General features: G+C 55.8%; 1 protein-coding gene across 5 annotated transcripts in view; it reads left to right on the top strand.

The window, feature by feature from the left end:
- SLC12A7 (solute carrier family 12 member 7) overlaps nucleotides 1-15454 on the top strand; it is an 88059-nt gene extending 72605 nt beyond the window's left edge. For 3 of the 5 annotated variants that reach the window (XM_054578352.1, XM_054578353.1, XM_054578355.1), the window contains exons 16-25: nucleotides 1189-1293; nucleotides 1963-2131; nucleotides 4032-4227; nucleotides 4595-4764; nucleotides 4982-5113; nucleotides 7372-7479; nucleotides 8789-8967; nucleotides 9617-9631; nucleotides 12685-12818; nucleotides 13743-15454. In XM_054578352.1, coding sequence (XP_054434327.1) covers nucleotides 1189-1293; nucleotides 1963-2131; nucleotides 4032-4227; nucleotides 4595-4764; nucleotides 4982-5113; nucleotides 7372-7479; nucleotides 8789-8967; nucleotides 9617-9631; nucleotides 12685-12818; nucleotides 13743-13834 — 1300 coding nt within the window. In that variant the 3' untranslated portion in view covers nucleotides 13835-15454. The remainder of the gene's footprint in view (nucleotides 1-1188; nucleotides 1294-1962; nucleotides 2132-4031; nucleotides 4228-4594; nucleotides 4765-4981; nucleotides 5114-7371; nucleotides 7480-8788; nucleotides 8968-9616; nucleotides 9632-12684; nucleotides 12819-13742) is intronic. The other 2 variants (XM_054578356.1, XM_054578357.1) reach the window with 1 other exon arrangement.
- The last annotated feature ends 2354 nt before the right edge of the window (nucleotides 15455-17808 follow it).

Below are 17808 nucleotides of genomic sequence, written 5' to 3' on the forward strand. Positions count from 1 at the left end.
TATTTATTTTTGAAGGGGGAGGGAGGGGAAAAGAGAGAGAGAAACATTGATGGTTGCCTCTCACACACAGCCCCCCAGCAGGGGACCTAACCCATAACTCAGGCATGTGCATTGTCCAGGAATCAAACCTGCGACCTTCCAGTGGGCAAAACGACACCCAGCCCACTGAGCCAGGCCAGTCAGGGCACACCCGCTGTTCTTAATTGATTTTGTGCTATGACACACATGAGGTTTATCTGTGTATATATAAAAACCATGATATCTTTAAAGCTTTTCTTTTCTTATTTTTAGAGAGGGAGGGAGGGAGACAGGAAGAGAAACCTCAATGTGTGAGAGAAACATTGATTGGTTGCCACTCATACCCCCCCAGCTAGGACCTGGCCCTCAGCCCAGGCCTGTGCCCTGACTGGGAATCGAACTGGCGACCTTTCGGTTCACAGGCCAGCAGTCAGTCCACCGAACCATGCCAGCCAGGGATAAAAGCCATAATTTTTTTAAAGTGTGGTTTTTTTGGAAACTAAAATCCACACAATGGCAGCACTGATGTATGATGGATTTCAAAATTTCCAGAAACCATCCCCCCATTCCTTCTTGGCCCTGTTTTTTTGTTTTTGTTTTTTTGATCAAAAAAAGCAAAGCTGTGCGCAACAGTAGTACCTCAGGTTAACTCTATCTCAGCACCTGTAGTCCCTCACTGGGACATTTCCCCAGCCCCCTGGCCCCTGGTAGTGGGAAGGGAAGGGAGGTGGGGTGTGTCTGGCCAGGTGGTATGGTAGGTGGGCTGCCTGAAGTGCCATCCTGGCTCTTGGGGTGGTTTGCAAGGAGGTAGGGGGCTGTGGCTGCTCGTGCTGCTGAAGCCCAGCCTTTTGGAGCCGGCTCTGCCCAGGTCACTGCCTGCCCATCGGGATGCCCCCAACCACACCTTCATTTCCCGTGGTTGGCCCAACTCAGGTCCCATACAGGGTGTCAGGGCCATCTCCCACTACCACTTCCAGCCAGGGTGTCCCCTCCCCGTGTCCTGCCTCTCCTCATGTATTGCCCATCCCCACCCTTGGCTGGTCTGGAAGCCCCTCCCTCATCACAGAAGTGCCTGGAGATCCTAGGTCAGCTTCCTGGGGCTGCCGCCCTGCGGGCACCGTCCTGAGTGTGCTGCAGGGCGGGGCCTCACTGCTGCCCCCTCCCCTGCAGGGCCGAGAAGGAATGGGGGGATGGCATCAGGGGGCTGTCGCTGAATGCTGCCCGCTACGCTCTGCTGCGCGTCGAACATGGCCCGCCCCACACCAAGAACTGGAGGTGAGTGCCTGCAGCCCACCCCAAACCCGGCCCCCGCCCTGTGATCCCACGGAACGCTTGTTTCTAAAGGCAGTTTCTCTAAAGAGAGAAACTGTTCCTCCTGTTGTTAGGAAACCATGCCTCAGAAGCTTCTAGTGCCTTCCCTCAGTCCAGGAGTGTAGGCCAGCCCAGCTGTGATCAGCTCACATGTGATCAGACATCTGAGGGCAGTGCTAAGCTCTAAGCTGGGCCTGGCCTGGGTGGTGGGTGGGGGACGGGTGAGCTTTCCTAGTGAGGCTCCGGCTGCAGATCGAGGGCTCCAGCGTGTGACGGCTGGGCTGCTCCCTCCTCTCACTTCTGGGAGGGGGTTGGGGCAAGGGTTGCCCCTCTGGAACAGGAATTTAATCTGCACTGAAAGCCCTTGGTCTCCCCATCCTGCACTTGCCTGGAGGTGTTAACAGGCAGGGACAGGAGGTACCCACTGGGGTTTTCTTCAGGGAGCCTCAGGCTCTGGGTTGGGGTGGGGGGCTCCCAAGAAGCATCTGACTGTTCACTTGCCTCACCTGTTCACCTTTCCCATCTAGTCACCTGTTCCACCTGTTCACCCGTTTCATTTGTCCCATCTGTCTCACCTGGCCACCTGTGATCATGTGGTGATGCGTTTCCATGGTAACTGCTGTCCCCGCACAGGCCCCAGGTGCTGGTGATGTTGAACCTGGACTCTGAGCAGTGTGTGAAGCACCCGCGCCTGCTCTCCTTCACCACACAGCTCAAGGCCGGCAAGGGCCTGACCATCGTGGGCTCTGTGCTGGAGGGGACCTACCTGGACAAGCACACGGAGGCCCAGCAGGCCGAGGAGGTGGGTTGGCACGGGCTGGGGCTGGAGGACGGAGGTGGGACCAGGGTGGCCTGTGCAGGAGCAGAGGGCTGCACACAAAGGTTTTCCATCCCCGATGCTCCAGGCACAGTGCCGTGTGTTGTGCTGTCATGCATCAAAAAAGACAGTAGTCTTGGAATTTGAAACATACGGGACAGAAACCTGCTTAAAAAATACCCTGCAACATGCGATGCTCCCGAGACCTTAAAGAGACTGTCGGTGCTGGTTACACTCGGAAGTTGCAGACTCAGTGCTGAGGGCCATTTAGCTCAAACCTTGGAAAAGTCCTGATGCACAGGTTCCGCTAGGGCCCTCGTGATGGCCCGGCTCCCGTCCCGTTTTCTTCCGTGTTTGAGGTCCCTGGGCTGCTGGGCGGGTCTGCGCAGAGGCCCTGGGGTCCTGGCAAGGGCGGAGGGGCATGACCATAGCCCTTTGTGTGAGTGTCCTGCAGTGGATGTAACCAGTGACCACACACAGGGGGCCTGATATCAGTACACGTTTATTATCCTCCCTCTTTTGGAGGCAAAAGTCCAAAATCAAGGTGTTGCAGGGTCACACCCCCTCCCTAGACTCTGTGGTTGAGGGGACCCTTCCTGCCTCCTTCAGCTGCTGGGGGCTCCAGGTGTCCCTGGGCTTATGGCTGCCTCTGTTCCACTTTTGCCCCTGTCTCTACATGACTTCTCCTCTGTGTCTGAGTTTTTCTCTTCTGTCTCTTATAAGGACACTTGTCAATGGATCCAAGGCCACCTGGATGATTCCAGATGATCTCCTCATTTTAGGATTCTTAATCACAGCTGCAAAGACCCTTTTTCCAAATAAGGCCACATTCACAGGTTATCAGGATTTAAGACGTGGGCATATTTTTGGGGGGCTACCATCAACCCCCTGTAGTCTGTCCTCCAGCCCCCAAAATGCCCATCTGCCTTATGTGCAGAATACATTCATCTCACCCTAGCATCCTCCCCAGTCAGTTCACTATCAGTTCTCGCTGCGGAATCCCACCTGTCTCTCAGCAGCTCCAGGGCCCGTATCTCACCTTCTGCATCATTTGAATTTGGTATTGGTGAGACTCTGGTGGGTGTAGTCCATTCTAGGACAAAATTCCTCTGTCCACAGACCTGCAAGGCTTGAGAAAACAGGTGATCCGTATTCCAAAGTGTGACTTGAGGCAGGCCTAGGAGAGACATTCCCATTCTAGGAGGCGGACATCCAAGGAGTTTGAAATCCAGCTGGTGGTCCCATTTGATGTCAGAACCCGGGAGTGCTGCTCTGTGGCTTGTGACTCTGCCAAAAGGGGGCCCCAAGCCGGGCCTCTGTGGGCTGGTCAGTGTGGCCAGGAAGATCAGCGTCCGCACGTGGCATTGCTTTAATGGGAGACATGCTGGGTCTTCTGAAACTGAGCTGCCTGGTCAGATACCTGGCATGTGACTGAGTGGGAGGGAACTACACAGTGAAGCATATGGCACATGCCTGGTATTTCTTCCCTGAACCCATGAAGTACCACAGTTTTCTTAGAAGAGCTGTTAGATTTGACATATTCTAGTCAAGTTTCCCAACAGACCAGTGAAATAGCAGGCAGTTTCACGACAACATACATCCCGTTGAAAGAACCACCTCAATCAAGTGGTGTGCACAGCACTCACTGTCACCCCACTCTCCCGCACACACGCGTGGCCTCACGCACAGGCGGCCCCCAGAGCACCCGCCCACTCATGAATTCAGGAACAACGGGCACCGTCCACGCGGAGCCTCTGACCTCCCCTGTGGTGTGGGGCCTGCCCAGGGCTGCCCCGGCCCCTTGTTGCGCGTTGGTGGGGCTGGCGCGTGCTGCTCTCAGCCTGCTCCGTGGGCGCGGGGGCCATGACCCCTGACCTCTCCCCAGAACATCCGGTCCCTGATGAGTGCCGAGAAGACCAAAGGATTCTGCCAGCTGGTGGTGTCCTCCAACCTGCGGGACGGCATGTCCCATCTGATCCAGTCGGCCGGCCTGGGCGGCATGAAGCACAACACGGTGCTCATGGCCTGGCCCGAGTCCTGGAAGGATGAGGACAACCCCTTCTCCTGGAAGAACTTTGTTGGTGGGTATCGGGGTCACTGGCTCGCGAGGTGCTCCCTGGAGGCCTGCTGGGGCCCCCAGCTGTGCCATTTCACTTGAAAACATTGGAAAAGCAAACAGCCGTTTGAAAGCCTTGACCCACCCTCTCCCTTTTTCCTGGTGATGCCCCCCAGTTTGGCCGTCCTGGGGGAGGTACTGGGCTTGGCCATGCACGTCCGTGTGCTGGCTGTGGAGTTGCTGGTGGAGGGAGGGCTGCTTTTGGAGCCTGCCCTTGCTGGGGGCTTCATGGGGACCCTGTGGCCACCTCCTGCGCTGGCTGGTGCCCAGTAAGTCCACGGGGTGTGTCGTTCTGTTGAGGCCCTGCTGACACGTGTGCTGCCTCTCCACAGACACTGTCCGCGACACCACGGCAGCACAGCAGGCCCTGCTGGTGGCCAAAAACGTGGACCTGTTTCCACAAAACCAGGAACGCTTCAGCGACGGCCACATCGACGTGTGGTGGATCGTGCACGACGGGGGCCTGCTGATGCTGCTGCCTTTCCTGCTGCGGCAGCACAAGGTGGGGGGTAGGGGTCGCGGGGGGGAGGTTGCAAGTGGGGGGTCATGGGTCATAGTTGGGAAGTCATGGGCCATTGGGGTCATACCATGGGATGGCACCGGGGAGGTCACCTGAGTAGGGGGGCTCTGGGGAGCTTGTGTCCCCTGAGGTGGTCAGTGGGGGCCAGTGGTGTCAGAAACTGCCCCAAGCGCAGATGTCTCCTATCCCCAACCCCCAGGTGTGGAGGAAGTGCCGGATGCGTATCTTCACAGTGGCCCAGGTGGATGACAACAGCATCCAGATGAAGAAGGACCTGCAGACGTTCCTGTACCACCTCAGAATCAGCGCAGAGGTGGAGGTGGTGGAAATGGTGAGGGCTGGTGGGCCGGGCTGCCGGCTGTGCTGTTCTGTTCATGTTTGGCGATGTTCCGGATTTGTGGGTGCGTGCAGGCGCAGCCGGGCTCCTGCGGGCCTGGCCCTGACCCCGCACTCAGCACGGTGGTCATGGCTGAGGGCGGGCCCTGTGCGCGGCTGCACTCTGTGCTCCAGGCTGTCAGCGTCTGCCATTACTCCTCAGAGTCCTTCTCTGTTCAGGACCCTGCGCTGCACTCCCTCCTCTGGGCCCTGACAGTTCCTGTTCCTTATTTATAACCGTGGAAGTTTAGAGTGGCGCAGATATGTCGTAGAATGTCCTCCAGATTAGACCTGTCTGATGTTTTTCTCATGACTGGACTGGGTTTTGTTTATGGAAGGAAGACCCCAGAGGTGGTGTGTCCTCCCGAGTGTGTCCTGTAAGGGGAATGTGCCAGTCAACCCTCACAGGGAATAAGGGCCTGTGGCCCAGCCACATCCACTGGCACCTTCTGTGTGAAGTCTAGTCTTTGCCCCGGAAGCGTGTCCCCAGGTCCTGGGGGTACAGGAGGGGGCTCAGCTGTCAGGATCTTCTCTGCGTGTGTCAGGTGCACTTGTGTCTAGATCTCCCACTACTTTGCACTTTGGGTTGTTCACCGCACTGTTCATTCTGTTGCTCATGTTGTCCAGCTCTGGCTGCTGGAACGTCTTCCATGTGGCTCCTGAGTCCCTTTGCCATTGTCCCCCATCCTCCTGTGACCATCCATCAGCAACCTCACATGTTTTAAATCACCCGCAGCCAAACAGAATTAAGATGCAAAGATCTGGCCCCCATTTGAGGAGGGTGCTGAGTCCGTGTCAGTGTCACAATTTTGAGTAACTACGTTTATTACTATGTTTCAAATCCCCTGGTCCTATTCAGCTTTCCAAGTGTGTTAGTTGGTGCCATTTATTTAACAATAACATTGTTAAAATCGACAGTCCTACTTGATTTCAGTCATGATTGCAAACTAGGTTTAAGTAGGCAGTGTCTCTTGTTTAGGGACATAATTACATTTCCTTTCTGAAAGTGAGGGTGGTCCTGCTCCTGCCTGGGACCACCCTGCTACCTGGGGGGTTGAAGGTTGCAACGAACACTCCCATGGGAAGAAGACACCAAGACTGATGTCCTGTTAGTTCAGTCTCTCCTTCCCCTCCTGTTGCTTCTGGCGTCTTCTTCAGGTCAGCCTCTTCCCTCCAAGGCATTGCAGGGCAGAGATGGTCCCAGAGGCTGCTCTCACGTGGAGTTTTGTGCATCGGGAGCCTTGTTCACAGAGGGCGAGGGCCTGGGGTTTCACTGGCGGCTGCCAAGCCTGGCGCTCTTGGGTCCTCAGGAGCAGTGGGCCCATGGGGGGCCCAAGGGCCGAGGACCTGAGGGGAGTGTGAAAATGAATGAGGAGGGGAAACCAGTGGTTGGAGTCTAAAATTTAATAATTGAGAATCAGGGCCACTAACCAGGAAGGAGGTGTTCCCCACCAGCAAGGTTCAGAAAGACCAGAGTCAGGAGTGTGAACCGTGCAGTGTCAGCACATAAGAGCTTAGGGGTTTTGTAGATCTCACGGAGTAGATTTTATTAAGAGCATCGCAGACATTTAGCTAATGGACTCAAAGAGCACCCAAGCCAAAACCAGCTCTCTGAGCACCGAGGGTTCGCGCATCGGCGGTTGGCTCAGCCGGCCATCTGTCCGCCGGGATCATGTCTGCTGGATGCTGATGTTGCAGCCTTAAGTATCAGAAATGAGGGTACTTTTTAGTCTGCAGAGGATTTGATTTAAATACCTAGGAAACACAAGAAAATAAATAAACAGTAGGAATTTAGGAGAGTGGACTGATAACAGAAATAATGCACAAAAATTAATTTCTCCACAGTGAGTCACAAGAAAGTGTCAGGGAGTGATATCCAGCTCACAGAGCCCTGTAGATGGGGGCACAGAGCTCCACAGAGGTCCCATGGGCAGCTCTCCCCAGAGCCTGGGGACAGGGAGGACTCCACCCAGGGACAGGGAGGACCCAGCATCACCCCCTGAAGGACGGGCCAGTGTCAGGACAGGACCAAGCTCTGTGGTCGGTGGGCACATGACACACTTGGCTTGCAGAGGGGGAGGCCGGGGTGGGGGCGGTTTCTGGCCAGCCTGTCGTTTCAGCAGCTGCTCAGACACGGAGTGAGGCCGGTGACCTGTGGTGAAAATACCATGTTCTATACATGTTGAGTTACTTCTGTGCCCTGGGACGTTTTAGGTGGAGAACGACATCTCCGCATTCACCTACGAGAAGACACTGGTCATGGAGCAGAGGAGCCAAATGCTGAAGCAGATGCAGCTGTCCAAGACGGAGCGCGAGAGGGAGGTGTGTGCAGGCGCCGGGCGCCCCTCAGTTAGAGGTGGTCAGTCCCATGGGTGCTGGTGCGGTGCAGGACCCCGTGCTCCTGCAGATCCCACAGAGCTGGTGGGACCAAGTTTTATTGCGGTCACTTTACGCCGGTCATCTCCATCCCTGGTTTTGTGAACGGTCGTGTGGGCTGCCTTCCTCCTCCACCTCCTCTCCCCACACAGATCAAGGCCTCGCAGCCTCGCTGGCCTCTGTGGACCACTCCCAGGCTACGTTCAGGGGCTGTCACCCCTGGTCTGCCACACACAGTGTACTCAGAGCTGTCCCAGCCACGCACAGCCCCCTCCTCTCTTGCATCATCTCCTGCTTGAACTAACATGGTGGCCTAATAGTCACCCTTCTGTCTCTTTCATCTTCAAACCAGCGACCACAGTGAGTCCTTAAGAGCCAAGTTAGTAACTCCTCCCCCAGGCTCCATGCCTGACCTCACATGGCCCTGTCGCTGCCTGAGTAACCTTCACTCTGGCCACACAGACCCCTCCAGTTTCTCAGTGAAGCTAACCCATGCCCTGAACCCACCTCATCCCCACAGGCCTTCCGCGTTTCCCTTTGGCAGCTCCTCCTTTGCACACAGGCTTCCTGGGGTACTTTGTGTAATGCTGTAGCTGCCTCCTCCCGCACTACATCCACCTACAAACGCCATGTCACTTATGACCTACCCCAAAGCAGGGGCCTTCAGGAAGCCCCTGTGCTGTGGATGGATGGATGGATGGATGGATGGATGGATGGATGGGTGAGCGGGTGAATAAGGGCAAGAACGAATGAGGAAGGATGGAGGGGTGAGGGGATGAATGAATAAGTGATAGAAAAGGTGATAAGTAAGGAGATGAATGAGTGCAAGGAAGGAAGGGTGAATTGATGAGGGGATGAGTGAATAGTAAATGAGGTGATAGATTAGTGAGTGAATGGATGGATGAGCAGGTTGGGAAGCGGAGGCAGCACGTGGAGCAGAGACTTTAGGACGTGAACATTCCCTTGCGTCCATATGGAGTCCTGGGTTCTTTCTCAGTGGCTTTCAGAGCTGGAGCCGGAGGAGGCAGAGGAGGAAGTGATGGATTTGGGCTGGAAGCCCAGCAAGAGGGGGTCTGGTGGGAGTTGGGGCAACCGTGGGGTCCCAACTGGGAGGCCATCTGGGGGTCCCTGGGTTCTTTTGGTCATGAAACCCTCTTGGTTCCATGGGCCGGCAGCTTCTCTCCGCCCCCTGCTTGCCTCTTGCCGGGAGGTTTGGAGACCTCCTGTGGTGAGCCTGCCCCTGCCCTCCCTCCAGGCTCAGCTAATTCACGACAGGAACACTGCATCCCATTCTGCGGTGGCTGCCAGGTCTCAAGCCCCACCCACACCAGACAAGGTGCAGATGACCTGGACAAAGGAGAAGCTGATTGCCGAGAAGTTTAAGAACAAAGATAACAGTGTGTCCGGGTTCAAAGACCTCTTTAGCCTAAAGCCGTGAGTGTCAACCTGGTGGCTGGGGTGGCAGGTCCCCACTTCCCTAGCTGCTGGTGGCAGGGCAGTGGGCACACAGCTGCAGGCTGGCAGGCCTGGAGGGCCAGGAACCAGCCCGAGGGCCACAGCGTTCTCACGGCTCATTGGCTGGGGCCTGGACAGTGGCCTCGTCTGTGTTCTTGGTGGGCTCACAGCAGCTAGACATAGATGGATGAGGGCTCCTAGCTCGGGCCCTGCTGACGGTGCAGGCTGCCTGTCAGGGCCAGGGGCCTGTCCGCCTGCCTCGGCTCCCACCCGTGATGGGTTTGGCTGAGCACCCCCAGAGCGGGCAGGGGTGCCCATGGATGGCACGTGTGGCTGGGTCCCAGGGAGGGGTCTGGGTTGAGTCACAGTTACACAGCCCCTGGGTTCCAGGGTGGGAGAGCAGGGCAGCATTTCCCCAGGTTCTTCAGCGGCGGGCTGGACGCTAAAGCCCGGGTTGTCGGGAAGGGCCTGGAGCCTTTCTGGTGCTCGTGGGGTTGAGAACCCCTTGCAGGGAAAGACCAAGATAGGCCCGCAAAGGGCAGCCTGGGGTGATCCCACAATTGTTTAAAAGTGCGCGTCGTAATCGCTGCTGAAGTAATATGTTCTCTGTGTTTTCTCTTCCATGTAGAGAATGGGGAAACCTGTAAGTCACTCGCTTGGTTTAGGACACCTGTTAGCCTGCGTGCCTCGCATGCCTGGCCCACGCACCCCTTGTAAACTGTGTGTGCTTGGCCGCGTGTGCCTGTGTCCTCGTGTGTGTGCGTGCGTGTCCATGCGCAGGCAGAGCTGGCTCATCGCTGCTGTAGCTTTCAGTAATTTCCTGTCAGATTCGCTCCTCTCTGTTCAGAGCGGCTCATGGCACATTCCTGAGATTCATTCTCTAAATACCACGGAAGAACTGAGATCTGGGAGGGTTGCTCCTGAGCCAGCTCTGAGCGAGCAGAAGCATGTGTATCAGTAGTGGTTAGTTGATTCATCCACATCCCTGGATCAAGGCGTTCAGATACCAAACCTGAGTTCTGTGGGGACAGAATTTGCTGTGTTCCCCCCATCAGACACCTTTCACCCCATAGGAAGCTGCTAACCTTTTAAAGTCCGTATGATGTGGATGTGGATGAATTTTCTGCATGGTCTGACCAGGGCTTAGTTCCATGGCCAGGGGTCCAGGGCCAGGCTGGCCGGGTGGGAGGGGACGCCCCCTGAGGCTGCTGTTGGTCCATATGTCTGTCCTCCTTTCTCTATCATCGCCCTGCCCCCCATCTCCCCGGCTGCCCCAGGCACTTTGGGCTGTTTTCTCCTGTGGGAGCACAGCCCAAGGCAGTGTCCACAGAGGAACTCTAGGGACTAGGTGGCTGCACTTGCTTTTTTGGCCCCTAAACCTGAGTTAACTACGTGGCAGTGTCGGTCCATGGAGGGAGCAAACACGTAAATGTATCAGGGAGACTGTGCTTGGGGGCCTATATAGGACTGTACTTTCTGCAAATTTAAAATCACCCCCCGCAATAAAGTCTGTAAATTAAAAAACAAAAACATGTAGACAAAGCATAGGGTTTCTCCCCAAACCACAGTTGAACCATGGGCCTGCAGAGATTCCTGTGCCCACGCGGCACATTTGGGCCCAGGACAGGGGCTCCATGCACCCAAACCCCCACCCCTCTCCCTGAGCAGGGCCAGAGTGGACCCCCACAGGCCTGGGGACTCAGAAGAAAATGAACCAGGAAGAAGCTATTTTGTGGACAGAACTAAACATACAGGTGGATGTTCCTCTGGGCACCCGTCAGGGTTAGGCCGTGCGAAGCTTCTGGAAGGTGGGAGGTCAGCCCCTACCTGACCCATGTGTGATGTACTGTGCTATCCCCAAGGTACATGCACGTTGGGGAGGTTTCCTGGCCCTGTGGGGTGCGTTGTGCGTATCTTTTTTCTGTGTTTCCTCGGTCGTCCTCACTGTCGCCACCAGGAGCCAGAATCTCCATTTTGATTCACCGCCCCAGTACCCCCACCCCAGACGCCGATTCCCAGCCTTGGAAACCCTGTTTGGAAATCTCTTCTCCCTCTGGCAGAGTCAGCGTATTTCTGATACATTTCCTGCTTGTGGACTCGCACGGCAGGCTATTAGAGCAAGGACATGCGGGCCACACTGTCCCTGTCCACGCCTCTGACCCCCAACAGGGGCACATCATCCTGGAGCCACGGGCCCTTCCAGACCCAAACCTCTGATTTTAAGATTATATGTGTTTTCAAACTCTTAACCCTAAGGGATCCTTTAATATCTCACACATGCTTTTCTAGAATTGCTGCCATCCCCAAACACACTGGTAATTTTGGTCTCTCCAGGCACCTAATTCATGGTTGTTGTGATGAGAGATCCCGGTTGTACCACGGACAGAGACCCAATCTCTAATTTTATCAATCGGAATTGGAGGGAGAAAATAAAGGGTCTGTGTCCCTGTTTTCCTCCCGGTAATAATTGGTGGTTATAATTGGATTTATTTGGCTTAAGGGTTGAGTTGATCAAAGGGTACGGCCTGAGCATTCATCCTGCAGGCCTTTCCCTGACCCCTCGTGTGCGGCCTCTGTCTGCCCGCCCATCCCTCTCGTGTCCGAGGCACCGTGACCTTGTAGAAGGGCAGTAGTCGGCCTGTCCAGGCTGCGTTTCTGAGGCTGGCCAGGGATTCCCTGTGTGTGGCCCCAGAATCGTCCAGCACAGGAAGATGCAAATGCTTTGAGGCAGGCGGAGCTCCTAGGACAGCTTCTCCTGAGTGCTTCCTGGAGTACGGTTCCTTAGAGAGGGGAGTCGTGGCCACCTGGCTGGGCACCCCTTGTGGGTTGCCTGAGTGCCTGGGCGTGCCAGTGGGTGTGGGTCTGAAGTCTTTCTCCCCTTACTTGGCTGGGGACCCTCCCTTGGGGGTCACTGCTGGATCTGGGAAGTGTCAAGCACAGTGGACCTTCAGTCTACATGGGGAGTAGAGAACTGTTAATGAGAACTTGAGACACAGTGTCTGGGTCGCTGAGCATTGGAAGCTCTTCTCCAGTGGCAGCCAGGAGCAGGAGCATCCGGGAGGGCCGGGAGCTGGTTGGACCTTCACGGTATCCAGAATCCTCGGCCAGAATCTAAGTCTCTGTTACAGGACTTAAGACCACAGTGGAGGTGGAAGCCAGGTGCAGGGGCCTTGTTCCTATTCCATCATCTCTGGGCTTCTTGGACCCCAGCCTGTGTTGGATGAGCGAGGTTGCCGAGTGCACTTAGTTCAGCAGACTCACCGCAGGGCAGTGTTTAAAGCCCGGTTTGGCCACAACTCCAGGGATTCCAATGGAAAACAATTCAGAGCCCCTGGATGTGTGAGTGCCTTTCTGTGCCCAGACAGCAGGCTTGCCCCCAAAGCATTTGTTTCTGCCTGTATGGACAACCGCTTGTAAACTAGAAGCTCAACAGCTTTCATGATTCTCAGCCCAAAGTGTTTGGAAGCCAAAGCACCATGGTTGCTAAAAAGCCCCTCCGCTGTCCTCTGACTCCACCACGATTCTCATGTGGAATCACCTCCCGTGGAGCCTTCGGGACTGTGAATCCATTGGAATCGATTTATTTCTACTCAGCCCTCTCTAACCAGAGTGGAGTAGGGCAGGTCAGGGTTCAGACCTGGCCTAGCGCCCAGCATCAAGAGCTGGAGGTGCAGAGTAACCGTCTCCCTTTTGCAGGAACCAGTCCAACGTCAGGAGGATGCACACGGCTGTAAAGCTCAACGGAGTTGTCCTGAATAAGTCCCAGGATGCCCAGCTGGTCCTGCTGAACATGCCAGGGCCCCCGAAAAACCGGCAGGGGGACGAGAACTGTATCCTTTCCTGGGCAGGCAGGGGGCAGGTGATGTGGGTGCTTGGGCTCTGCACGCCTACGGCTGGCTCTTATCCTGGTGTGTCCCTGGGGCCTATGGGGCACTTGTGTGTGACTCCATCTCTAGGATGGACCGAGCCTGGGGCAGTGGGTCCACAGGCCTCTGCCAAGGCTCAACTCTGAGTCTTCTTGGCACCTCATTTCCCCTTAAATACCTTTCTGTCCATCGAGCCCCATGTCCTCACAAGGGCCCCCTGGGCCCTCCTGGTTGCTCAAGGTGTGCCAGCCACAGAGTGGGAGGCTCTGACCTCAAAGGTCATAGATCAGCCCTATCGCAAACTGGACTGTCAGCTGCCACATGAGGCAAGGCACAGGTCCTCACACAGGCTACGGGTTGCCTGGGGTGTGTGGCCTGGGGACCATCCTCCGGGGTTCAGCCCCTACCTTCCCCCGGGGGCGCAGCGGGTGGCAGTAAGCGGAAGGTCAGCAGCTTGGCTCTTCAGTTTAAGCCTTAGGCTGACCACAAGTTAGGAATTCAAGTCTTGGTTACCAGGACATTCCAGCCTGTTTGGTGTCTTGGCGGACAGTGAACATGTCTGTCAGGCACCTCCCTCCTGGTAGGTCTGTATCCAGAACCCCGAGTGAGGGCAGGGGTCTCCTCTAGGTTCTCAGGCCCCCTGCGTTCAGAGGAGGCATCTTGTTGGGTGGGGCGAGGGCCTCTGCTTGTGCTCCCGGGTCCCCTCCCATGCCCTGGGCCCCTTTCTCACCCCCACTGCAGGAACCTGGCATCTGGCTTCCCCTGACGCAGCTGTCACCTTCTTCCTCAAACAGTCCTAATGACAGGACCCTGTGTAAGTCATTCTCTTCACATTTTAGGCTACGTGTACCGTGGCATCAGCCATGGCCTTAACTCAGTCCACCCCAGATATGGAGTTCCTCGAGGTCCTGACCGAGGGGCTGAACAGGGTCCTCCTGGTCAGGGGCAGTGGCCGGGAGGTGATCACCATCTACTCCTAACGTTCGGCCACTCCAGAAGTGCGCTGGGCAGGCACAGGGATGGTGCTGCCCACATAGGCCAGTGGCCTGACCCGCCAGCGTGGCTTCCTACAGAAGTTTCTAGAATATCACCGGGCTCTCCTGCCAAGGCTGAGAGCCAGCGCATGACTGAAAAGGTTTCCTCGAGTCTGGGAGATGAGATGCCCTTGGTGTTCCGTGTGCTCCTGAGGGAGGCCCAGAGTGCCTGGGACACAGCTGTCCCTCTCGTGGCGCTATGTACTCAGCCTCTGGATTCTGGAATTAATCCACCTTGACTGCACCTGCCTGGTCTGTTGTGGCAGTCACACTGCAGTTCTTCCCCACCCAGGACATTCACAAGAAGCCACACTTGGACTGAAGTTGGCCCGTGAGACATTCGGTCTGTTTATGACTCTGAAAGGTCAGCCTGTGGCTAAGAACTCACTACAGGTTCCTCATCAGCCCCCCGATCTCTCTGTTCCTTTGAACATCGCTGCTTGTGTTTCTGTAAAGGCAGGGAAGCCAGCTGCCCCCATCCACGTCCCCGGGCTCAGCCGGTTGGCCTTGGTCAGGTACCTGCCTTGCTGGGGATGTCTGGTAAGGGAGCCTAGTTGTCGGGGAGCACAGAGTGGCCATTGAGCTGGGTTTGTGCTCCAGGAAGCTCCCAAGGGAAAGAACCCCCCATCGAGGAGCTCTCTGAGCCCAGGTGTGTCTGGGAACTCCAGACTTTAATAGCACTGGTGGGCCCAGCCCGGCAGGCACCTCATTTCTGAGACATGGAAACGTTAAATGCCAAGAGTTCACACCTTCAGAGCCACAGGCACGCCACACAGTTCAGCTTCTGATGCGCACTCGCTCCTTGACCTCCATGTCCACACCTTACACTCTGGGGAGGGCGCCGGGCTGCAGCGTGGGCGCCCGGGGCCGGGAAGGGCACATGCACTGAGTTGTCTGGCTGAAGCCCATGTCCCTCCACCGCATGGAGGGGATGGTGACAGCTGTGTTGAGGGCACTGACACAGTACCTTTTAGTGATCTGTAGACTTCGCACTTTACCTTGTGGTCTTTCTGCTTGTGGTCATGATCATGTTCACTGTAGATGCTGCAGTAATTTGTGCCTCGCTTTCTGTGTGGTTTATTTATTTGTTTAAACACCTGGGCGTTTCAATGCTAATTGTCCTCAAAGAGACTGTGTCTACGAAACAGGCCCAGAGGAGCAGGCCCTTGGCTTTCTCACACTTCTGTGGGCTCCCACGGGAGTTGGCCTGGGCCGCAGATTTCATGTCAGGGCAAAGGCTAAGGGCGCATTTCCAGATGTTTCTGAGGAGCCATCAGAATGACCACTGGCCAGAGCATGTGCCAAATAGCCACAGCTGGGCTGGGGGTGGGGCGTCCAGACTTTGGCTCACCCTGTTCAGCCCTGAGTTAAGTGAAACCCGCCTCATTCACGGATGCGCAGTGAGGATCCGCGTGTCTGCCCCACCTGCCTGTCCGCAGTCTCTGAGCACCACGTAGCCTCTCCACACTGAGCTTTGTATATCTGTAACAGCAGTTGGTTCAAGTGGATTTTGTTTTCCTTTTACAGATTCCTTGTCTTTGTATGATTTTTGTTAGTAGAAGAATAAACCTGAATGAAATCTACATTGAAGAGTCTCATGTGTCTCTTTCAGCATAAAAATTAGGCAATTGCAGAAAATGCCCCCAGGCCTCCCTTCTTTTGGAGGAGTTTGCCGAAATGACTCAATGTATAGTTTCTATCAGGAAGATATCAGCAAATAAAACCTGTGATTAAAAGGGACCCTTTATAAGACTCGGGCTTACAGTGAGATCACACCCGCCGGGATGGTGGGGAGCAAGGGGATGGAGGGTAACTTCCTACGATGTGTGAAGGTGTGGTTGCTGTGGAAACTGCTGAAGCTCCTAAAAGAGTTCCTAAATTTTTACACAATCACTGTGTGACCCAGCAATACCCCTCCTGGGTGTATAGCCCAGAGAAATGTCTACATAAACTTGTATCCATGTGTTCATAGCAGCACATGTTCATAGCAGCACTAGTCACACCAGCCAGAATGTGGGAACAGCCCAAACACCCATCTATTAGTAAGTGACTAAATACATACACACATTCCCTGGAATATAATTCAGTTGTTAGAATGACATTCTAATGTGCAACCACATGGATGAGCTGTGTGCAAGAAGCCAGCCACAGGTCACGCATGATTCCACTTAACATGAACAGTGCCAAGTCGTGGAATCCAGACAATGTGGATTGTGGTGAGTTCATGGGGTGGCAGAAGGGAGAGTGACAGAGGGGGCACGTGGTTCCTTTTGGGGCGAAGATGTTCCAAAGCGTTCGTGGTGGAGCTTGCAGTCTCTGGACAGAACACCGATTGCCATGAAGAGAACTGAGGTGTGTGAAGCTGCCTGCCGTGCCTCTTGGGGACTTTGGGGGCAGTGGACACAGGGCTGTGGGAGAGTAACCTGGAGAGCAGAGCTGTCCTTTAGCCTCCGCTAGGAGCATGCACACCCATGACCTGGAGTACAGGGGCCCAGGCTTCTGAGCAGGAGTGAGGGTGCCAAGGGGGAGTGAAAGGAGCAGGCTCCACCGGGGTCTGGCAGAGACTCGTGGGAAGATGTGGTAAGGTCCCCGGGTGTTAACCACACACCCATGGGCACCCACGCAGCGGGTTCAGTGCAGCACAGAGTCATCTTCGCCACTGGACAGCCTTGGAAAGGGGCACGGATGCCATCAGACACCAGAGCCCAAGTTGGTCTTAAATGCACACCCAAACTGCCAAGATAAAACAGAACTGCTGGTGTGTGCGTGTCACCACAGCTCACAGTGCCCTGGAGGAGGCACTCGGCCCTTCCCGATGCTCCCACCGCACTCCCACCGCACTCGCCCCCAGCAGGCAGGCACCTCCGCCTTGCTGGGTGGGCCACCAGCACCTGGTGCCGCCCCGTCTATGGCTGTCGCCGCCATCTATGGCTATCGCCCTCTGAGGGGACCCCTCCCACCCTGGGGCTGCTTTCCCTGAGGCAGCCTTGTGTGGGCTGCCGGCCCTGGGTGCAGTTGGTCTCCGGGCCCCACTCAGCCCTACTCAGTGCCACCCGCCCCTCTGATCCCGCACACAGGGCCCTGGGGCCCGGCCAGTACAGCCTGTCCACTCCGGCCCCAGGTCTCCCCAACCTGGCATTGCTGGGGCCTCAGGTACAACTTCCCCCCAAACCCTGTTTTCACTGCGACAGTGTCAAGCGCTCAGGAGACGAGAAGGCAGCTCTGGCTCGTCCATCTCTTCGCTTTTCTGCAGTGGCCTTGTCCCCCGCGTGAGAGGCGGATGAAGGTGCAAGAGTTGGGACCAAGAGGTCTCAAGACAGCACTCACATCTGCCCCCATAAGCATGACTGCTGTAGAGAAGGGACCAGGGACAACTGCCCGCTGGATTCCAGCATGGTTACCCGTGAAACGTCCCTGGAACACGTCATGTCGTCTGTGTTGTCTGTCCAGGAATTAATGGTTACATTAATGTGTTGGAACATCTGCACGAGCTTCACTCATGTGCCAGGTGCTGTTTTAATCTGTTCATTGTGGACGCCAAAAGGCACACCCACAATGTGAGGCGGCGAGGTGTGTGACCCTTGCCCACCAGAGGTCGCCACTGCCTGCAGGAGCCGGTGAAGTGAACATTCACAGGCGGGGCCAGGTGGTGGTCATTTCCATTTGGACAATGGTAAGCGTCTCTGCTGCACGGGCTCACAAGCAGCAGACACACTCAACTTCCGGTGGATTTGTTGGTGTTTCACTGCACTTACAAATTGTCTTTAAAACCAGGGTCTGGGTCAGAGGCTAGAGTTCAGGCCCCACCCCCACTTCCCTGCCAGCCAGCCTGCAGAGCACCTACCGGAGGGCTGTGGTTGGGCCGCAGGGGGCTTCTGGGATTAATTAAATAAGGTTCCCAAATATGGAACCAGGTGCGG

Source organism: Pteronotus mesoamericanus, unplaced genomic scaffold (assembly GCF_021234165.1).
Source record: "Pteronotus mesoamericanus isolate MK-2021 breed Mesoamerican mustached bat unplaced genomic scaffold, CSHL_Meso_final contig_50, whole genome shotgun sequence".
In the NCBI taxonomy this organism is placed as follows: Eukaryota; Metazoa; Chordata; class Mammalia; order Chiroptera; family Mormoopidae; genus Pteronotus; species Pteronotus mesoamericanus.